Source organism: Dipodomys merriami, unplaced genomic scaffold (assembly GCF_024711535.1).
Source record: "Dipodomys merriami isolate MVZ:Mamm:240054 unplaced genomic scaffold, mDipMer1.0.p SCAF_57, whole genome shotgun sequence".
NCBI classification, from domain to species: Eukaryota; Metazoa; Chordata; class Mammalia; order Rodentia; family Heteromyidae; genus Dipodomys; species Dipodomys merriami.
Window position 1 is genome coordinate 3150887 of NW_027206146.1, and position 18157 is coordinate 3169043.

At 45.2% G+C, this 18157-nt stretch overlaps 1 protein-coding gene and 3 pseudogenes across 1 annotated transcript; 1 reads left to right on the forward strand and 3 right to left on the reverse strand.

Annotated features, from left to right (window-relative positions):
- LOC138812426 (voltage-dependent calcium channel gamma-2 subunit-like) overlaps window positions 1-18157 on the reverse strand; it is a 351801-nt pseudogene that overhangs the window by 256755 nt on the left and 76889 nt on the right.
- Window positions 6822-7065, reverse strand: LOC138812714 (short coiled-coil protein pseudogene; annotated as a pseudogene).
- Window positions 9659-18157, forward strand: part of LOC138812377 (serine/threonine-protein phosphatase 2A 65 kDa regulatory subunit A alpha isoform-like) — a 60420-nt pseudogene continuing 51921 nt past the window's right edge.
- Window positions 14200-15012, reverse strand: LOC138812378 (vomeronasal type-1 receptor 4-like). Its single transcript, XM_070000333.1, has one exon. It carries the CDS (start codon window positions 15010-15012, stop codon window positions 14200-14202), a length of 813 nt encoding a protein of 270 aa, XP_069856434.1.

The window sequence follows — 18157 nt, forward strand, 5'->3', positions numbered from 1 at the left end:
GCCCAGGACTGGTGACTGTCCCCAGGACATCAGTGCTACTTCTGGCTGGCTGTCACGCTGCAATTAATTCCTGAGAAGAAAAGGGTGGCGGTGGAGAGCCCTGGACTGGAGGGCCCTGCCTTTCATTCAGCACAGCAGCCCTGACCTGCACCCCAGAGGCTGTGGTAAAGTGACCTCATAACAAGAGACATGAGGAGCACTGCAGGAAATGTCACAATAGCCAAGCAAAGGGACTTTCTCAAGGAGGCTTCGTGTTGTAAAAACAACTTTACATTAAAAAATGTGCTTTTCAAAAGTACACTTAATGTCCTTGTTGAATTAGCAGAGAGTCTAGAGATATGTAACATAGACCGCCAGGAAAATGCAGAGTTGTGAAAATAAATCATGTGGAACAAATAAGCATGGACAAGACTCAGGGAGTAACTGTCAGAATGGAGCCTTGATGATTGTGGTCAGAGCTACACCAGCAGGACTCTCTTCCTTCCTTTCTTCTTTCTTTCCTTCTGTCCTTCCTTATTCCTTCCTTCCTTCTTTGCTGGCTTGTCCTCTCTCTTCTCTGTCTGTCTCTGGCTGTCTGTGTTTCTGTGTCCCTCATTCTCTCTTTCCTTCTTTGTGCCAGGCCTGGGTCTTGAACTCTGTGCCTCCATTCTGTCCCTGGAACAATTTTGTTCAAAGCTAGTGCTCTACAATTTCAGCCACAGCACCACCTCCATAGTTTTTGTTTTTTTTAGTTGTTTATTGGAGATGAGAGTCTCAGAGTTTTTGCCTAGACTGGCTTTGAAATGTGATCCTTAGATCTCACCTCCTCGTGAACTCAGATCACAGGCATCAACCACTACACCCACCTGCTATTTACTTTTCTTTATTTTTTTTATTGTGAGAATACCCTACAGAGATGTTATAATTACATGGCAAGATATCAAGTACGTTTCTTATCAAGCATTGTTGCCTCCTGTTTGTTTCCCCTCCCCATCTGTTCCCATACTCCCACCCCCCCCGAACCTGAATTCCCCCCACACCAAAGTTGTAAAGTTCATTTTTTCACATAATAACTTGTATGTCTAATTGTTGCAATGGGTCTACCTGTATCTCTAGTTAAAAGATTTATTTTTTCCCTTCCCCCCCACAAATTATACCAACATCAAATAAAGTGAAAGCATGGGTTATACCGTGGGCGAGGGACATACAAAGCAACATAGACATCATCCTAAAAATATGTTAGAAACAATTGCCAGCTTCTATTTTCTTTTCAACTACTTTCTTCTCCAGAACAGAAAGGGCTTTAAGAATGATTTGCTTCATTGCATAGGGAACTATTAAAGAAAGAAAGAAAAAAAATCAAAAGACTCTAACTGGAATTAGAAAACATGTTAAGTGAATTTAACGAGTTTATCTTGAATTTGACATGACTACCACTTCATGGGGCAGATTCTCTGGAGGAAGTAGACATGACCTAATAAGCATTATTTCAAAATCGCACATTTCCACTTTCATATAATTTTGTGGGCCAGCACAATAGAGACAGATGAACACACACAGACTTATATAGCACACAAATGTGCAGGTGTGGACGTGTGTGCACACCTCTATCTCTCAGCAGATGACTTTTATCTAGGTGTGGAGATTGCTGAATGGCCAAGCAAAGTTGAGCAGAGATGCAAGCTTGGTGGTCCTCAGGGGAGGACCACTTTCTTCTTCTTTGTGTAGGTGAAGAGGAGGCTCCAGGGAGTGGAGTGTCCACTCATGAGCAGGAAAGGGCTGATCGCTGAAAAATAGCCCAAAGCAAATGCCACCATATGGTGCAGCACAGGTCTGGGCTTGTAAATCACAGACAAGCAATTCTGACAGACACTGGACATGGTATAAAAAGAGACAAAGGCGCTCATCAGGAGGAGGAGGATTGTGGTGGCTCTGGACTCCAGAGAGGCTCTGGTGGAGACGTTGATCCTCTGGATCTGTTGCATACTCTGTTTGTGTGTTTACGAAGAGCAGGGAGGTGCCTGCACAGAGCATGAGCCCCAGACAAAAAACATCAGGCACCGAAAGCATGGACACGTACAGCACATTAGCAGCTGGGTCCTGACACATGGAAGAACAGTATCCATAGGCCTTTAAGCTCATCATGTTGTCGTGTGCTTTGGGTCCGGTCGTGAACATGAGACAAACAATGCTCACCAGGAGGTAGACCTGCCAGCTGAGGTAGTCGGTGGAGACAATGTGCTTGTGGGCTCTCCCCTTCAGCCCTGCCCACCTGGAGTCCCCCTGGCTGATGCTGACAGCAAGGAAGAGGCTCAGGGAGCAAGTGCTACTGATCGACATCCCGCTGCACACTCAGTGAAGATAGAAGACCATTTAACACTCCACATCACTGAAGAAATTTCTCCAGCCCCAAGCCACCATAGTTTGGCGAACACCCCTACACAGAAGACTTAGGAATTTGGCCACAATTAAGTGCCTAAGAATCAAGTCTGTGGCTCTCATCCTGTTCCCCATACAGGAAAGGAATAGATAATGGGAGAGAAGAGACAAATCACCCACAAACCCAACCACAGTCTGGGCTACGAGGATCACCCCAATAGACACACGGGCATCCAATTCTATTCATCCATCGGGAAGATGAAGATAACATGTTCAGGGAAATGGTGAAGCTGGAGAAACGGCATTAAGGGAAGGTGAGTCAGGTTCTGAGATGAAAGAGGCTGCATTTCTCCTCTGTAGAATCAGATCTAAGATTCTACACAAGCAAGGTCCTAGTGGCTCAAGACTGTATTCCTAGCTACTCAGTGCTGAGCCCTTGGATTCCCAATTCAAAGCCAGCCCAGAAAAGGAAAGTCTCTGAGACTATTCTCCACTTAAGCACCAGCAAAGCGGGAGAAGACCTGTGGCTCAAAGTGGTAGAGGCCTAATGTTGAGCATAAAGGGCTCAAGGAACATGGGCAAGCCTCCAGTTCTAGCTCTCTGACTGACTAAAGAAAAAAATTTGAAACCTGCTTGACACATTCCTGGGGTCACTTGCACTTATTCCTCAATATGCTGGCTGGGGAGTGGGTCCCAAATGTCCCACTTTCCTTAACAAGGAGCCCACATTTCACAGAAGAAATACCAGGAAGATGAACTAGGTCTGCGATGGGCATGGTGCAGGTGAAGGAGGAGGTGGATGATAGAGAAAGAGAGGGGCCAATTTTAGGTTCAAATGCCATTCTAGAGTGCTGATGTGAACACATCGTTCCCAGCCGCTGGACAATCAGGATTCCTCCTCACTTGTCATAAACCAGGACAGACTCTGTGAGGAAGAGGAAGTGAGGAACCAACAGGGCTTGGGATTTGAGGGCATAGAACTCCAGTTCTTTTCACTGTCCTAGCCCATTCCTATCCTTCCCTGTGGCTTTATCATGCATCCGGGCTCAATCCAGAATTCCTGCTTCTAAGGTGATCCCTTACACAGAGTGTGGAACCTGGGGTGTCTTCTGCAGTCTGCACTTCTTCAGCGGCAGTGAACACAAGTGCTCGCCTCTTCTCTCAAGATGTGTTGGGCAGGGCGGGTCATTTCTGAGATGCACATGGGCACTTCAGAGCTGCAGAGGGCTCCTTAGATAGGGGTCCAGGAGAACGGCAGTTGAGGTCGTCTCCCGCGGGAGCAGTGATTTTCCCTTCACCTGGGGTGGCAAGCCAAGTTCTCATAAAACTTTTTCTTTCCCTCCATGTGACAATTATCAAGACACTTTTCACTTTCTCGTGGGTGCCTCTCCAGGGGGCAGGGGAGTGGTGCAATTACTTACCTCTCCTGGATGCCAGTAGGCCAGCAGGAGACACTGAAGCCCAACTTGAGATGACTGTCTGTAAACAACCTCAGCGGTGTGTAAGCCATGTGTCCCCCAAAGTTACTTACGCAAAGTGTCCCTTCTCTTTTTTGTTCCAGTTCCGAGACTTGAACTTAGGGCTTGGGCATTATTCCTGAGCTGCTTTTGCTCAAGGCTAGCACTCTACCATTGGCGCCACAGAACCACTTCTGGATTTTCTATGTAAGTGCTGCTGAGGAATTGAAACCAGTGCTTCTTGCATGCTAGGCAAGCACTCTACCACTGAGCCACCTTCCCAGCCCTCCTCATCTCAGTCTCATATATGATGTTTTATCATCATATATGCTGTTAGAAAAGAAAAATGGAACCCTGTAGTAATGCAATCTCAGGAGCCTGATATCAGAGAATCAAGGTTCAAAGCCAGCCTGGTTAAGAAAGCCCATGAGATTCTTATCTTCAATTCTTATCTACACTCTCTGGTGGTGGAGTCCAGTCTGGAATAAAAGAACTCAGCAACATCATCCAGTCCCAGAGTTCAAACCCCTGGACTGGCACAAAAGAAAGAAAGAAAGGAAATAGAATGAGACATTTCTGTACAGGAATTTCTTTGGCAATAATGACCATTTTTTTCTAAAAATGTTTTCATCCCTAGAGAACCCATTTGGAAATTAGAGGTAAACATTTCATGCATATTCCTGAAAGCAGGGTGATCTCTTTTCATGCCTGGTCGTTTCTGAGGAGGTAGCTTCGTTCTCTAATTCCCTACTCATTTTCATCATTAGCAGTGGTGATTTTGAAGCAGAAATTTGTCACTGTGCTCAGGAGAGGATCAGCAGTGACTCCTCCCCCTGGGTATCTGGTCTACCTCATTGCATGTGACTCCATTCCTCACCTGGACTCTTCTGGTCTTGCTATCAATTCCTCTGCCCTGTTCTTGTCTGTTTCAAGAACTTGCATTTTCCACAGCAATCTGTAGTTCTACAGATGTCGGAGCAAATGACTAGATTTCCTTCTTGTTCTTGGTCTAGTCATATTTTGTGATGGAAATAGGCTACATCTTTTTGTGTGTGTGTGAAATATCTTTTAATTAAACAGCAAAGCAGATATGCAACACAATCTTAAATATTTGTAAAATTAGGTCACAAAACGGATGCAAAATGTTTGCAGTATGACTACTACATCTTCATATAGTTAAAGTCATTTATGAAATCTTATACTAACACATAAGATTATCCCATAATTAAAGTAGTTCAAATCTAATAACCATAAGCTATATTAGTTGATCTCGTTTCCTCATATAATATCTTAATATTACCTCTGATATTGATTCCTTTATGGAATCTATGAACTAAATTTTTCGAAATTGTTATGAGAATGACTAAAATTCTACCAACCAATTAGTTGAATTTACAGAGTGAGATAAAAATACTGATCATACCAATTATTATACATGTAAAATTCTCTCATTCATGATTCTAATACTAGTACACTCTTCAAGGAATTTGGTAATAGTTAATTGACTAGGTACAACAAATAAGTCTTGCAACCAAACCCTGGAGCTGGAATAGCATAGCATGTGGTGTATGTAAGATCAGTCAAACTTAACACATTTTCATATATATATATATATATATATATATACACATATATATGTGTATATATACATAAATATATATAAATATATAATATAAATATATAATACAACATATAATATAATATAATACATATAATATAACCTATATAATATATATAATATAATATAAATATACATACATATATATGTGTGTGTGTGTATATATATATATATATATATATATATATATATATATATATATATATATATATATATATATATATTCCCTGGAAGATATGTTCTGTGCCAGAGATAATATAAATCTGGAGTGAAAACATTTAGAGTTGGTTGCTGCTTTTATCACATTTATTTTTTACCTATTTCTATTTATTCCTCCCAGACTTTCTACTTCTAATCGATACATAACCAAAATTCTTTTTTTTAGGGGTGGGTCCAGTGTGGGGCCTGAACTATAGGCCTGGGCGCTGTCCCTCAGCTCCTCAGCTCAAGGCTAGCGCTCTAAAACTTGAGCCATTGCGCCACTTCTGGCTTTTTTCTTTTTGCTTATGTGGTGCTGATGAATCGAACCCAGGGCCTCATACATGCAAGGCAAGCACTCTACCACTGAGCCACCTTCAAAGCCCATAACCAAAATTCTTAATTTTTCAGATAGCAAGTGGTTTATTTGGTGCAGAAGCAAGTTGGTTTTTTGTTTTTAAACAGATCTCAATTTGATAATTTAGTTTCAACTTAAAATCCTCTTTATAGCCCAAATCTGTTTTCAAATGATTAAAGAGAAACCATCAGTCCTATCTTATTATTAGAAAGTACAACTGACAAACTCTAGGCGAGGTTTTGGTTAACTTCAGGACTTACAGATCAGATTAGTGTCAGGTGATTACTACTCAAAGTACTTTTACAAATGTGAAACTATCTTGACTTAGGAGAAGGTAAATGGGGAGGATGAGGCAGATGGAGGAGAGGCACACAATGGTGAACGGGTACATACATAAAGCTGTGCATTCAGTACATGATTTTGATCACATTTTCACAACATGATTATTTTCTTGTATATCTTACTAAGTAAGTGTGTAGTAATAGACTAAGCCTATATATCAAAACAAATTCAATAAAACATTCATTTTCAAGTTTCATAAATATATGCAATTCTAATTATAAAGTCTCTACAACACATCTGCACATTTTCTTAGACTAACATAATACACAGACTCATGGAAGTCTCCTGTTAAGTAATTACTTTTGCCTAGATTTGAAATTATTTTCATAAACGTTCAATGAAGCCACAAACAAAGGTACTGTAATGTTTGGAAACTTCCCAAGTTTTAAAGGGGGGAGAGAGTGAGGGTGGGAGAAGGATGGAGAGAAGGAAAGGGAGAGAGAGGGAGAGAGAAGCAGTAATTCCGTAAATGAGGAAGGAACTCACTCCCTTACTTTCTTTTGCTTTTCGTGTCAGTTGTTTGGAAAACACTAGAAGCAGCCATGAGGTTTTCTATATATTGTCCAAAAACTTGGTCTTTTGATTTTAGCTTCAAGTTTTCTTCCTTAACTGCATCTACTCTTGCTGAGAAATCTGCAAGTGTGTGTTGGAGTCCCAACACATAATTAATGTCGAGCTTTTTCCTCCAGTTCCACCTGATTTTCAGCATCAACATCCATGTCAACATTCATCATCCTGGGCACTGAACTGTGCCTCAGACAGAAAAATCCTGATGAAAGGACCTCAGAGGCACCCGGAGGGGCGGGATCTCAAGATCATGCCTCCGGCCAGGGACTCTAGCACCTACTGACCAGGCTACATCTTCTTTATGCATTCATCCACAGTTGGGCCAGTGACTCCACTGCACTGAACCTGGCTGACTTTGCTCCACATGACCATGTTCAGTTTCACACATTTCTCTGCAGACACCATGGAGCTTCTGGGTTGTTTCTTGGCTGTGGTGAATAGTGCCACAGTAGATATGATGTTCAAGGACCTACATATTCTTGAGAATATCCTTACATATTTCATTTTCCATTGCTTTTTTGTCTGTCGGTTTTGGGGCCTAAACTCTGGTCTAGGGTGATGTTCTTCAGCTCTTCAGCTCAAGGCTAATACTCTACAACTTGGGCCACAGCACTACTTCTCGCTTTTTCTACTTAGGTGATGCTGAGGAATACAACCCTTGTCATCATGCATGCAAGGCAATCAGTCTACCACTGAGCTACCTTCCCAGCCCCTCATTTTCTATTCTTTTTTTTTTTTTCGGTAATGGCACTTGAACTCGGCCTGGACACTGTCCTTCAGCTCTTCAACTCAAGGCTATGGCTCTACCATTTGAGCCACAGTGCCACTTCCAGCCTTTGCTGCTTATCTGGTGCTGAGGAATCCAACACAGGGCCTCCTGCATACAAGGCAAGCAGTCTAGCACCGAGCCTCCTCCCCAGCCCCTCTTTTGCTTTTTAAGACAGGGTCTCAACTGTGTAGTCCAAGATAGCCTTGAACCTAGTATCCTCTTGCCTCAGCCTCCTTAGTACTGGAATTTCAGGTGCATGTCATTAAGCCCAGCTGCATTTTTTAAACCTAACTGTTCATTAGTTCCATTGTGATCCCAAAGAGATGCTTAAATGCCTTGATGAGAGGATCATGTGCAGGGAATCTCTCAGTCACTCTTCCCCTTCCTGGGGTGTGGGGCCTATTCTTCACCTCAGTGCAGCTTCCTGGTCTGCCATGCCCTGGGGTAGGAGAACTCTGTGCCCACCAGGGTTAGCTCATCTCATAGATGTCACTGCACTCAGCACACGTGACATCATTGTGCTCCATGCACTGGAGCTGAGCAGTAGAAGCACAAAGAGGAGAGTTTGCAGTCCACTGCAGTTGTTGCAATCGGAGCTTTGGGGTTAGGACCCTATTTACGTAGGCTGGCTTAGGAGGGTGTCCATTTCTCCCATCCTGATTTCTTCAGGGAAGTGAGGGTCTCGCTGCTGCTTCTCCCTTCATGTGAACACACTTCGAGTATTTGATACACCTGTTCTCTGGGTCTGCTGGGAAAAATAGCCTTACCCAGTGACTTACACTCACAGTTTCTATGAGGATCCACTCTGCACTCCTGTCCTCACTTCAGGCCCAGTTATGGTTCTTGATTTTCTTGGGCTTATGGATGTATCCTCAGCCTCCCCCTGCCTCTATCCCCAGGCTGTGTCCATTTGTGTACTGTTTTTTCTCCAGCTGGGGTGCTTAGGAAGACACTGTGGTTGGCTCTAGGACTCACTCTCAATTCAGCGTGTATTCATCATGGGATGTTGAAACACTCATCCACAGACACTACTTTCCTGTTCACCAGCACTGGCTCGGGACTGGGAAATAGCTTACAGCCATGTGTAAAGACAAACAAAATTCCCTGATTTTTCTCCACATTTCCACCACAGTCAACATAAAAGCTTTGGCCCTGAAAAGTATGATCATTTTTTCCCCAGTAGCAAGCAAGCATTTTCTTTTTTTTCTTTCTTGTTTTTTTTTTTTTATCTGAGACTAGAACTTCAACTGGGTATCTGATGCTTTTGCTCATTGGCTGGTGCTCCACCACCAGAGCCATACTTCCCACCCCGAGCATTTCCTTATGCAACAGCAGACACAGCCTGGCCCCTCTAATTCAGTTTACTTCTCACCCTAACTTCCCCTGCTGTGGATGTGAAGGTCCAGGTTGCTTGCCTGTGTTTCTGACTCTGCCCCCACCTGGGGCTGTTCAGCTCAAAGGAATCAGGACCAGGGACAAATCCTCACAGATTCACCATAAAGGATGCTATTGAAAAGATTTGTATGGCAAGACCCGGGAGCCGAGAGCCTTGTCTATACCCCCTATGCTCCAGGAACCCTCACATCTTCAGCTATCTGGAAGCTCTCCAACCCTCTTGTTTTGTTCTTTTTTTTAATGCAGACTTCATTGGATGGGGAAGACTGTGTCAAAGTGTAATCAAGGAGAAAGGGTGTGACAGGGTGCTGACATGGCTAGTCTGGGGGCCTAGCAGCACCTCGGCCTGGAATCTTTGGACCGCTTATTTGCACATGGGGCTGGACCCATCCCGTGACAGGTCTTGGGATGTACCATCAGACACTGGTCAGGATTCTGCTGTGATGGCTCTGAGATGGAAAGGCTGGGTCCAGTATTTATCATGGCCCTCTTTTGAAACAAAGCTCAGGTTCTATAGCCTGCATTCTAGAGGGAGTTAATGAGCCAGAAACTGTGCAGCCAGACCCACCTGTACAGTCTCCGGTTCCAGTTCACCCATGGTGTTACCCACAGCACAGCTGTGGATGCCCCTATGTGGTCATTGCTATTTTGAGAATAGTTCTTACTATGTAAGCCAGGCGGGTTTGATGTCACGATTCTTCCACATCAGTCTGCTGAGTACTGGGATTTCACGTGTGCATCAGCATACCTGACTTTTGTTTTTGTAGTAATAGTATCCTATTTTTTGTTCTCTCATAATCACAATTAGCCACAAGTCTTGTGTTTAAATGCCTGCTCCACCAGCCATCCTCTTAGCTCAGTGAGCTGGCCATAGTTTCTGCCTTGTGCTGCACCTCACAGGACTGAAGCTTTGAGCCAGCTTCCCACCTTGTATGATTGCTTTGAGGGTTCAGTGAGGTCGCAGGTTTGTGTGCCTTGTCTAGGTCCTGGCCCAGAGCATGCATGCATGCATGCTATGAAGCCGCTGCTACTAAGTGGAGTATGTGGTGTAGTAGCCAGTGGTAAGCAGGGTGTGTGATCTTACGTGAACTCAGAAAGTGTTCTGTTTCTATTGAACTGTGAGCTCCAGGTCAGAGGAGGGCATGGTGGGTGTGCTGATCGTCTGCTCCCAGCACTGTGGAGCTTCCTTGAGTCTGCGATTACTGACATTCTCCCTCCTTATTTCTCCTCAGCTTTAGCTGAACAGCATCAAGAAGCTGTCCACCATTGCCTTGGCCCTTGGAGTGGAAAGGACCCGAAGTGAACTCCTCTCCTTCCTTAAAGGTGGGGACTCTTGGGGCCCAGTGCAGTGGGGGTGCCTGGAGATGGCTTCTGCTTAATGAGAGAAGCCCACGGCAGAGGCCCTGTATGATGGGATACAGAGGCTGAGGTGCAGGTAGACAAGCTTTATGTACTGCAGGACTGTGTTGAGGGGAAGGCTGAGGAGGAGGAAGGTGGAGGCAGGATGTCCTCTCAGAAGTCTACTGGAAGGCATCTGCAGTCCTGGACTGAGACTCCCAGCCTGAGACCTGCCTTGGGCTCTGCAAGTTGGAAAAAGATTTTTGGCAGAGAACAGTGCTGAGAGTGTAAGCTGTACCTGAGCAGGAAATCTGCATGCCATTGTGTTGCACAAGATGAGACTCAGTCTCCCGTCCCTGAGGGGTGTAGAGTGGCCCTGTCACACAGTGTTCCGCCACCCACCCCCAGCTCATATCTTTTTCTCTGTGCTGGCCATATGGGAAAACTCTGGGTACTGACAGCTAGCTTGTGCATCTTGGGGCCGGGATCCCAGGGTGCAGGGGCCCCAAGAAACTGGAAGTGGCACTAAGCTCCAAGTGGTAGAGCACTAGCCATGAGTAAAAGAGCTCAGGGACAGCATCCAGGCTCTGAGTTCAAGGCTCACTACTGATTTTCTGCTGCTCCCCTCCCCCGAAAAAAGTCTGTATAACATCCATCTGCTTTAAAGGTTTCTCCACCAAGGCACTATCAGCTGTAAGAAGTGAGTAGTTAGGGATTTTAATGAAGTAGAAACAATGGGAAGGTAGATACAGTCTGGTAGGGACATGACTAGGCAAGGTGTGTACAGTGTGCAATAGTGGCTACCATCATGCCTGGACTCCGGTGTGACCCTGGAACAGAAGTCAGATGGTGACTGTGCTAGGCATCAGTCAATGGGTACTCCCAGATCTAACCGGGCATGAGAGCTTCTGCCCAAAACTTCCCCAGGACAGTACTTTCTTGGCCCTTCAGGATTCCGCTGTTTTGATCCCAATGGCCGGGCTTCTCCAGGCTGGTCCTTTTGGGAGGATGGCAACCACAGTGTGGCATGCTCTACCAGTAGGAGGTGCACAAGGGGTGGGGCACAGAGCCCTCAAACTAAGCATGCAGGGTGTGGGGGGGAGCTGACCTCCCAGCCGGTTCACAGGCTGAGTCGCACCTTTGTGTCACAACCCATTTTTCTTGGAAGGCTTTGTTAGGAGCTTCAAGTCATCCCCACGAGTGAGAGGTGAGCATGTCTCATCCCTCCTTCATATTGAGCATAGTCACGAGAGGCTGCTGTGAATGAAGCCAAGTCAGGAGCTGGCTGTGAGCTCTTGCCGGCAGGTGTGCGGCGGGGAACAGGAGTCAGGGGGACCGGCCACAGTGTGGCAAGGACACAGGGGACAGGAAAGGGATTCCTACAAGATGGTGAAACAGAACTGTGGGTGCTCAGGAGAAAAGGAGGAGACAGAGATGGAGAAAGACCTCCTAAATGTGGGAACTCTCTAGAAGTAACGAGTCCAGACAGGGCTGCATGTCAGCATGATGATGGATGTCTGTGCTTCCAGTGTACTGCAGGGGTGCATGGGGTACAGAGCCGAACCTTGATTGAGCTGAGGGACAGCACCTAGGCCCAGAGTTCAAGCCCCAAGCCCGACCAAAAAATAAAAGAAGAAAAGCGTGTGGAGCATTGCTGAGCACTTGGGTCCTGTCCCTGAGCTTTTGTGCTCAGGGCTGCTGACTGTCCCCAGGACATCAGTGCTACTTCTGGTTTGTTGTAACCCTGCAATTCATTCCTGAGAACAAAATGTGGAGGTGGAGAGCCCTGGACGGGAGGCTCCTCCTCACATTCACCACAGCAGTCCTGACCTGTGGTAAAATGAATAATACGTATTAGGTCATGTCAACTTCCTCCAGAGAATCTGCTCCATTAACTGGTAGTGGTGTCAAATTCAAGATAAACTGATTAAACTCACTTAACATGTTTTCCTAATTCCATTTTGAGTCTTTTGATTTTTTTCTTTCTTTCCTTAATAGTTCTCTATTCAATGAAGCAAATCATTCTTAAAGCCCTTTCTGTTCTGGAGAAGAAAGTAGTTGGAAAGAAAATATCAGCTGGCAATTGTTTCTAACATATTTATAAGATGATTTCTATGTTACTTTGTATGTCCCTCACCCACGGTGTGTGGTAAAATGACTTCATAACAAGGGACATGAGGAGCACTGCAGGAAATGTCACAATAGTCAAGCAAGAGACTTTCTCAAGGAGCCTTCGGGTATTTAAAACAACTTTATATCAAAAAAGGTGCTTTTCAAAAGTTCACTTAATGTCCTTGTTGAATTAGCAGAGTCTAGAGATATGTAACATAAACTGCCAAGGAAAAGAAAGAGTTGTGAAAATAAATTATGTGAAAGAAATAAGCACGGACAAGACTAACGGACTAACTGTCAGGAAGGAGCCTGGATGTTTGTGGTCAGCAGTACACCAGCAGGACTCCCTTTTTTTCTTTCTTTCTTTCTTTCTTCCTTCCTTCCTTCCTTCCTTCCTTCCTTCCTTCCTTCCTTCCTTCCTCCCTTCCTCCCTTCCTCCCTTCCTCCCTTCCTCCCTTCCTTCCTTCCTTCCTTCCTTCCTTCCTTCCTTCCTTCCTTCCTTCCTTCCTTCCTTCCTTCCTTCCTTCCTTCCTTCCTTCCTTCCTTCTTTACTGGCTTGCGCTCTCTCTTTTGTGTCTGTCTCTGTCTGTGTGTCTGTGTCCCTCATTCTCTCTTTCCTTCTTTGTGCCAGGACTGGAGCTTAAAATCTGAGCCTCCATTCTGTCCCTGGGAAGATTTTGCTCAAGGATAATGCTCTACCACTTCAGCCACAGCACCACCTCCATGTTTATTTGGGTTTTTTTAGTGGTTTATTGGAGATGAGAGTCTCAGAGAGTTTTCTGCCTAGACTGGCTTTGAAATGTGATCCTTAGATCTCGCCTCCTCATGAACTCAGAACACAGGCATCAACCACCACACCCAGCTGCTATTTTCTTTTCTTTATTTTTTTCATTGTGAGAATACCCTACAGAGGAGTTACAATTATATGGGCAAGATAACGAGTACGTTTCTTATCAAGCATTGTTGCCTCCTCTTTCTTTCCCCTCCCCATCCCTTCCCATACTCCCACCCTCCCCCAACCCGATTCCCCTCCCCACCAAAGTTGTAAAGTTCATTTTTCGACATAACGACTTGTATGTCTCATTGTTGCAATGGGTCCACCTGTATCCCTAGTTAAAAGATTTGTTTTTTCCCTTCCCCTCCACAAATTATACCAACATCAAATACAGTTAAAGCATGGGTTATACCGTGGGTGAGGGACATACAAAGCAACATAGAAATCATCTTATAAATATGTTAGAAACAATTGCCAGCTGATATTTTCTTTCCAACTACTTTCTTCTCCAGAACAGAAAGGGCTTTAAGAATGATTTGCTTCATTGAATAGAGAACTATTAAGGAAAGAAAGAAAAAAATCAAAAGACTCAAAATGGAATTAGGAAAACATGTTAAGTGAGTTTAACCAGTTTATCTTGAATTTGACACAACTACCAATTAATGGAGCAGATGCTCTGGAGGAAGTTGACATGACCTAATAAGTATTATTAAAATTTCACATTTCCACATTAATATAATTTTGTGGGTCAGCACAATAGAGACAGATGAACACACACAGATATATAGGACACAAATGCACAGGTGTGGACATGTGTGCACATTGCTATCTCTCAGCAGATGACTTTTATCTAGGTGTGGAGATTGTTGAATGGCCAAGCAAAGTTCAGCAGAGATGCAAGCTTGGTGGTCCTCAGGGGAGGACCACTTTCTTCTTCTTTGTGTAGGTGAAGAGGAGGCTGCAAGGAGTGGAGTGTCCACTCATGAGCAGGAAAGGACTGAGGGATGGGAAACAGCCCATAACAAACACCGTCATATGGTGCAGTACAGGGCTGGGGTTGTAAATCACAGACAAGCAAATCTGACAAATGCAGGACATTGTATAAAAGGAGATAAAGGCGCTCGCCAGGAGGAGGATGATTATGGTAGCTCTGGACTCGAGAGAGGCTCTGGTGGAGACGCTGATCTTCTGGATGTGTTGCATTCTCTGCTTGTGTCTGTACAGGACAAAGAGCATGGAGATGCTGGCCCAGAGCATGAGCCCCAGACACAGAACATCAGGCACTGAGACCATGACTACGTAGAGCACGCCAGCAGCTGGGTCCTGATGCATGGAAGAACAGTATCCATAGGCCTTTAAGCTCGTCATGTTGTCGTGTGCTTTGGGTCCGGTCGTGAACTTGAGATTAACAATGCTCACCAGGAGGAAAACCCCCCAGCTGAGGAAGATAGTGGAGACAATGTGCTTGTGGGCTCTCCCCTTCAGCCCTGCCCACCTGGAGTCCCCCTGGCTGATGCTGACAGCAAGGAAGATGCTCAGGGAGCAAGTGCTACTGATCGACACCCCCCTGGCCACTCGGTGAAGATAGAAGACCATTTTGCACCCCACATCATTGAAGAAATTTCTCCATCCCCAAGCCAACATGGTTTGGGGAACACTCCTACACAGAAGACTTAGGAAGTTGGCCACAATTAAGTGTCTAATAATCAAGTCTGTGGCTCTCATCCTGTGCCCCATGCAGGAAAGAAATAGACAATGGGAGAGAAGAGACAAATTACCCACAAAACCAACCATAGTCTGGGCTAAGAGGATCAACCCCATAAACACATGGGCATCTCCCAACCCCTCTGTTCCTTGAGTCTCATTCAGAGGCTCTGGATTGGAAACTGAGGCCTGAATGGTGCCAAGGGAACTCATCATTCTCCATCCAGCATTCAGACCACTGGAAATACTCTCCTACTGTCTCTCATGTATTAGGAAAAATCCCATTCTATTCATCCATTGGGAAGAAGAAGATGGCATGTTCAGGGAAATGGGTGAACCTGGAGAAATGGCATAAAGGGAAGGTGAGTCTGGTTCTGAGGTTAAGGTGGCTGCATTTCTCCTCTGTAGGATCAGATCTAAGATTCTAAACAAACAAGGCTCTAGGGGCTCAACTGTAATCCTAGCTACTCAGGGGCTGAGACCTTGGATTCCCAATTCAAAGCCAGCCCAGAGAAGGAAAGTCTCTGAGACTCTTCTCCCCAATTAAGCACCAGCGAACCGAAAATAGGTCTGTGGCTCAAAGTGGTAGTGGCCTAGCCTTGAGCAAAAAGGGAGGAAGGAACATGGGCAAGTCTCAAGTTCAAGCTCTCTGACTGACTAAAGAAAGAAACTTGAAACATGGGTGACATGTTCCCGGGGTCACATGCACTTATACCTCAATACGTTGGCTGCAGGAGTGGGTCCCAGGTGTCACCCTTTCCTCAATGGGACGGAGTCCATATTTCACAGAAGAAATACCAGGAAAATGAACCAGGTCTGTGTTGGGGATGTTGCAGGTTAAGAAGGAGGTGGATGACAGAGACAGATAGAGCGCAATTTTAGGTTCAAATGCCGTTTTAGAGTCACTGCTGTGAACACATCATCCCAAGCTTCTGGACAATCAGGATTCCTCCTCACTTCTCCTAAACCAGGACAGACTCTATGAGAGGAGACAAAGATAGGAACCAACAGGGTTTGGGTGTGAGGGGCCTAGAACCTCAGTTGTTTTCACTGTCCTAGCCCATTCCTATCTTTCCCTGTTTCTTTGTTATGCAACTGGGTTCAATCCAGAATCCCTGCTCCTTGAAAGATTAAAAATTAGAGTTACTTTTTACAATTGCTAACTGCTGATTTTGCTTTTGTAAACTTGCTTGTGCTAACACCAACCCCCTCCCTGGAAATAAGGAACTGGGTAAAGTCTCAGAGCCCAGATGTCGGCCCCAGGACAAGGTCTGTGGTCATAGATAAAGAACAGACAGTTCGTGTGTTTTCCAGTTTCCGTTTAGAAATTCCTCAGAGGGGACCTTGAGATAACGACCATCTGGCAGGACCAGAAAACTAGGCCAAATATCAACCAATCACAAGCCTGTAACTATGTGAACTCCCCTAACCCTTATTCTCCAAAGTAACCACCTGCCTTTGAGTCCCCCGCGCCAGTCATTTTACAAATAGTGTTACAAAATTTCCCGCGTTAAAAAAAAAAAAAAAAAGATTGCTGGGGTATATGGTGACCTTTAAACGGGCCAATCCCCGGACGCCTTTTGTTAATCCTGTGGTCTTTGCTTTTAAAAATCCCTGTAACCACTGCCCCAGGCTCTCTCCCTTCCCAAGGCAGAGAGTCCATTTGCGCAAACGTAAAATAAACTCCTCTTGCTTGTTGCATCTCCCGGTGTGGAGTATGGGTTTCTGGGGCACCCTCCCGTCAATGGAAGTATCCTAGGGGGCTAGGGTCTTTCAGTGGGGGCTCGTCTGAGATACCTGCACCCCCAGACCCCAAATTCCAGAAGCAGCAGGAGGTAAGATAGAGCTCTTGTGTTTCGCGTCTTCTGTGTTTGTCACTTTAGTTTTGCATTCTGGGATCCAAAAGTGCCTGTACAGGACCTGTATTCTGAATTTGGGCCAGCGGGGGAGGCAGATGTGCCCTGAAACCCCTGGTCCCCACCCTGGAGTCCCACTTTTGGGTGGTTTGGAGGAAGGATGAGACCTGAGTGTCTCTCTGTACTGGGGAGTTAAGGGACAGCCGGCCACTCCCATCTGTAGTTTCCTTCCTCATCTGTAGTCGCTCAGCTGCCAGGCGGCATTTGTCTGGTTCTGTCTGTCTCTGTTTAGTGTTACTTGTTTTTAGTGTGTGTTTTGTATTCTCTATAGAGATGGGACAACAAGTGAGTCCACTCCCAGGACACCCGTAGACCTTGTCCTAGTTCGTTTAAAAACAAAAACAAAAACTGCTGGTTCTGCTTTTGTAACTTGCTTGTTTGTCAATTATGAAACTGCTACTGACCACCTGCAAGTGGCCCCAGTTAGATCTCAGCCTCGGGCCTTGGCTCGGGGTGTGGGGGGAGTCTGAGCATGGGGGAGAACCTGTGAGTCTGAGGGGACGGCCGCTAGGGATTTTTTTGCCCTTTCCCCAAGATGACTGGGAATTCTCCTCTGCCTTGGAAGTCCCCTGAGTCAATGTTTGCAGGAATCTAAAAGAAAAATCCTCCAGAGGTGAGTAGGGGGGTTGAGTCCCCTGGTAAGTAAATGGTGGTGAGATGTCGTCCCATTCACTGAGACCTGATTTTGTCTTTGTGGCCACTTGTTTGTCTTGTTTACTTCGGTGTGTTTTCTGTTCTGTTTCCAGAGGTAGGGAAGTTTTGGGTGAGCATGGCAGGCTCATTCAGCAGACTCTGGATTCAGCTTGCTGAGTGGGAGCAGCACAGAGCTTTGGTAGCAATAAATTGGGTCCCATTAGTCCCCAACTCAGCCTTTGGTTCTTGTCTAGTTCTGTTTTAAAATTGGTACCAGTTTAAAATGTGGATCCTTGGTTTTTGTGTTTATGTGTGTTTTTGTTATTTATTTATTTATTTATTTGAACATCTCTGGGGAAATAGGAGTTCCAGCTGGGCTTGGTCACAGACCTGCTATGCCCACCCTCTCTGTGAGGCATGGAAGGTTACTGGGCTAGTTTGGTTCCCTTCAAGCCTCAGGCTGCATTTTCTCCTTGTGGAGGCTGCTGGCAGGGAGGGTGTAGAAGGCTGTGTGCCTGGTTTGGACTTTTTCAGCTAGTCCTGACAATGTAACAATTTGTAAAGTGCTCTTGTCTAAAATTGGATTTAAAAAAATCTGGCCAGTTTAGTTTTAGGTG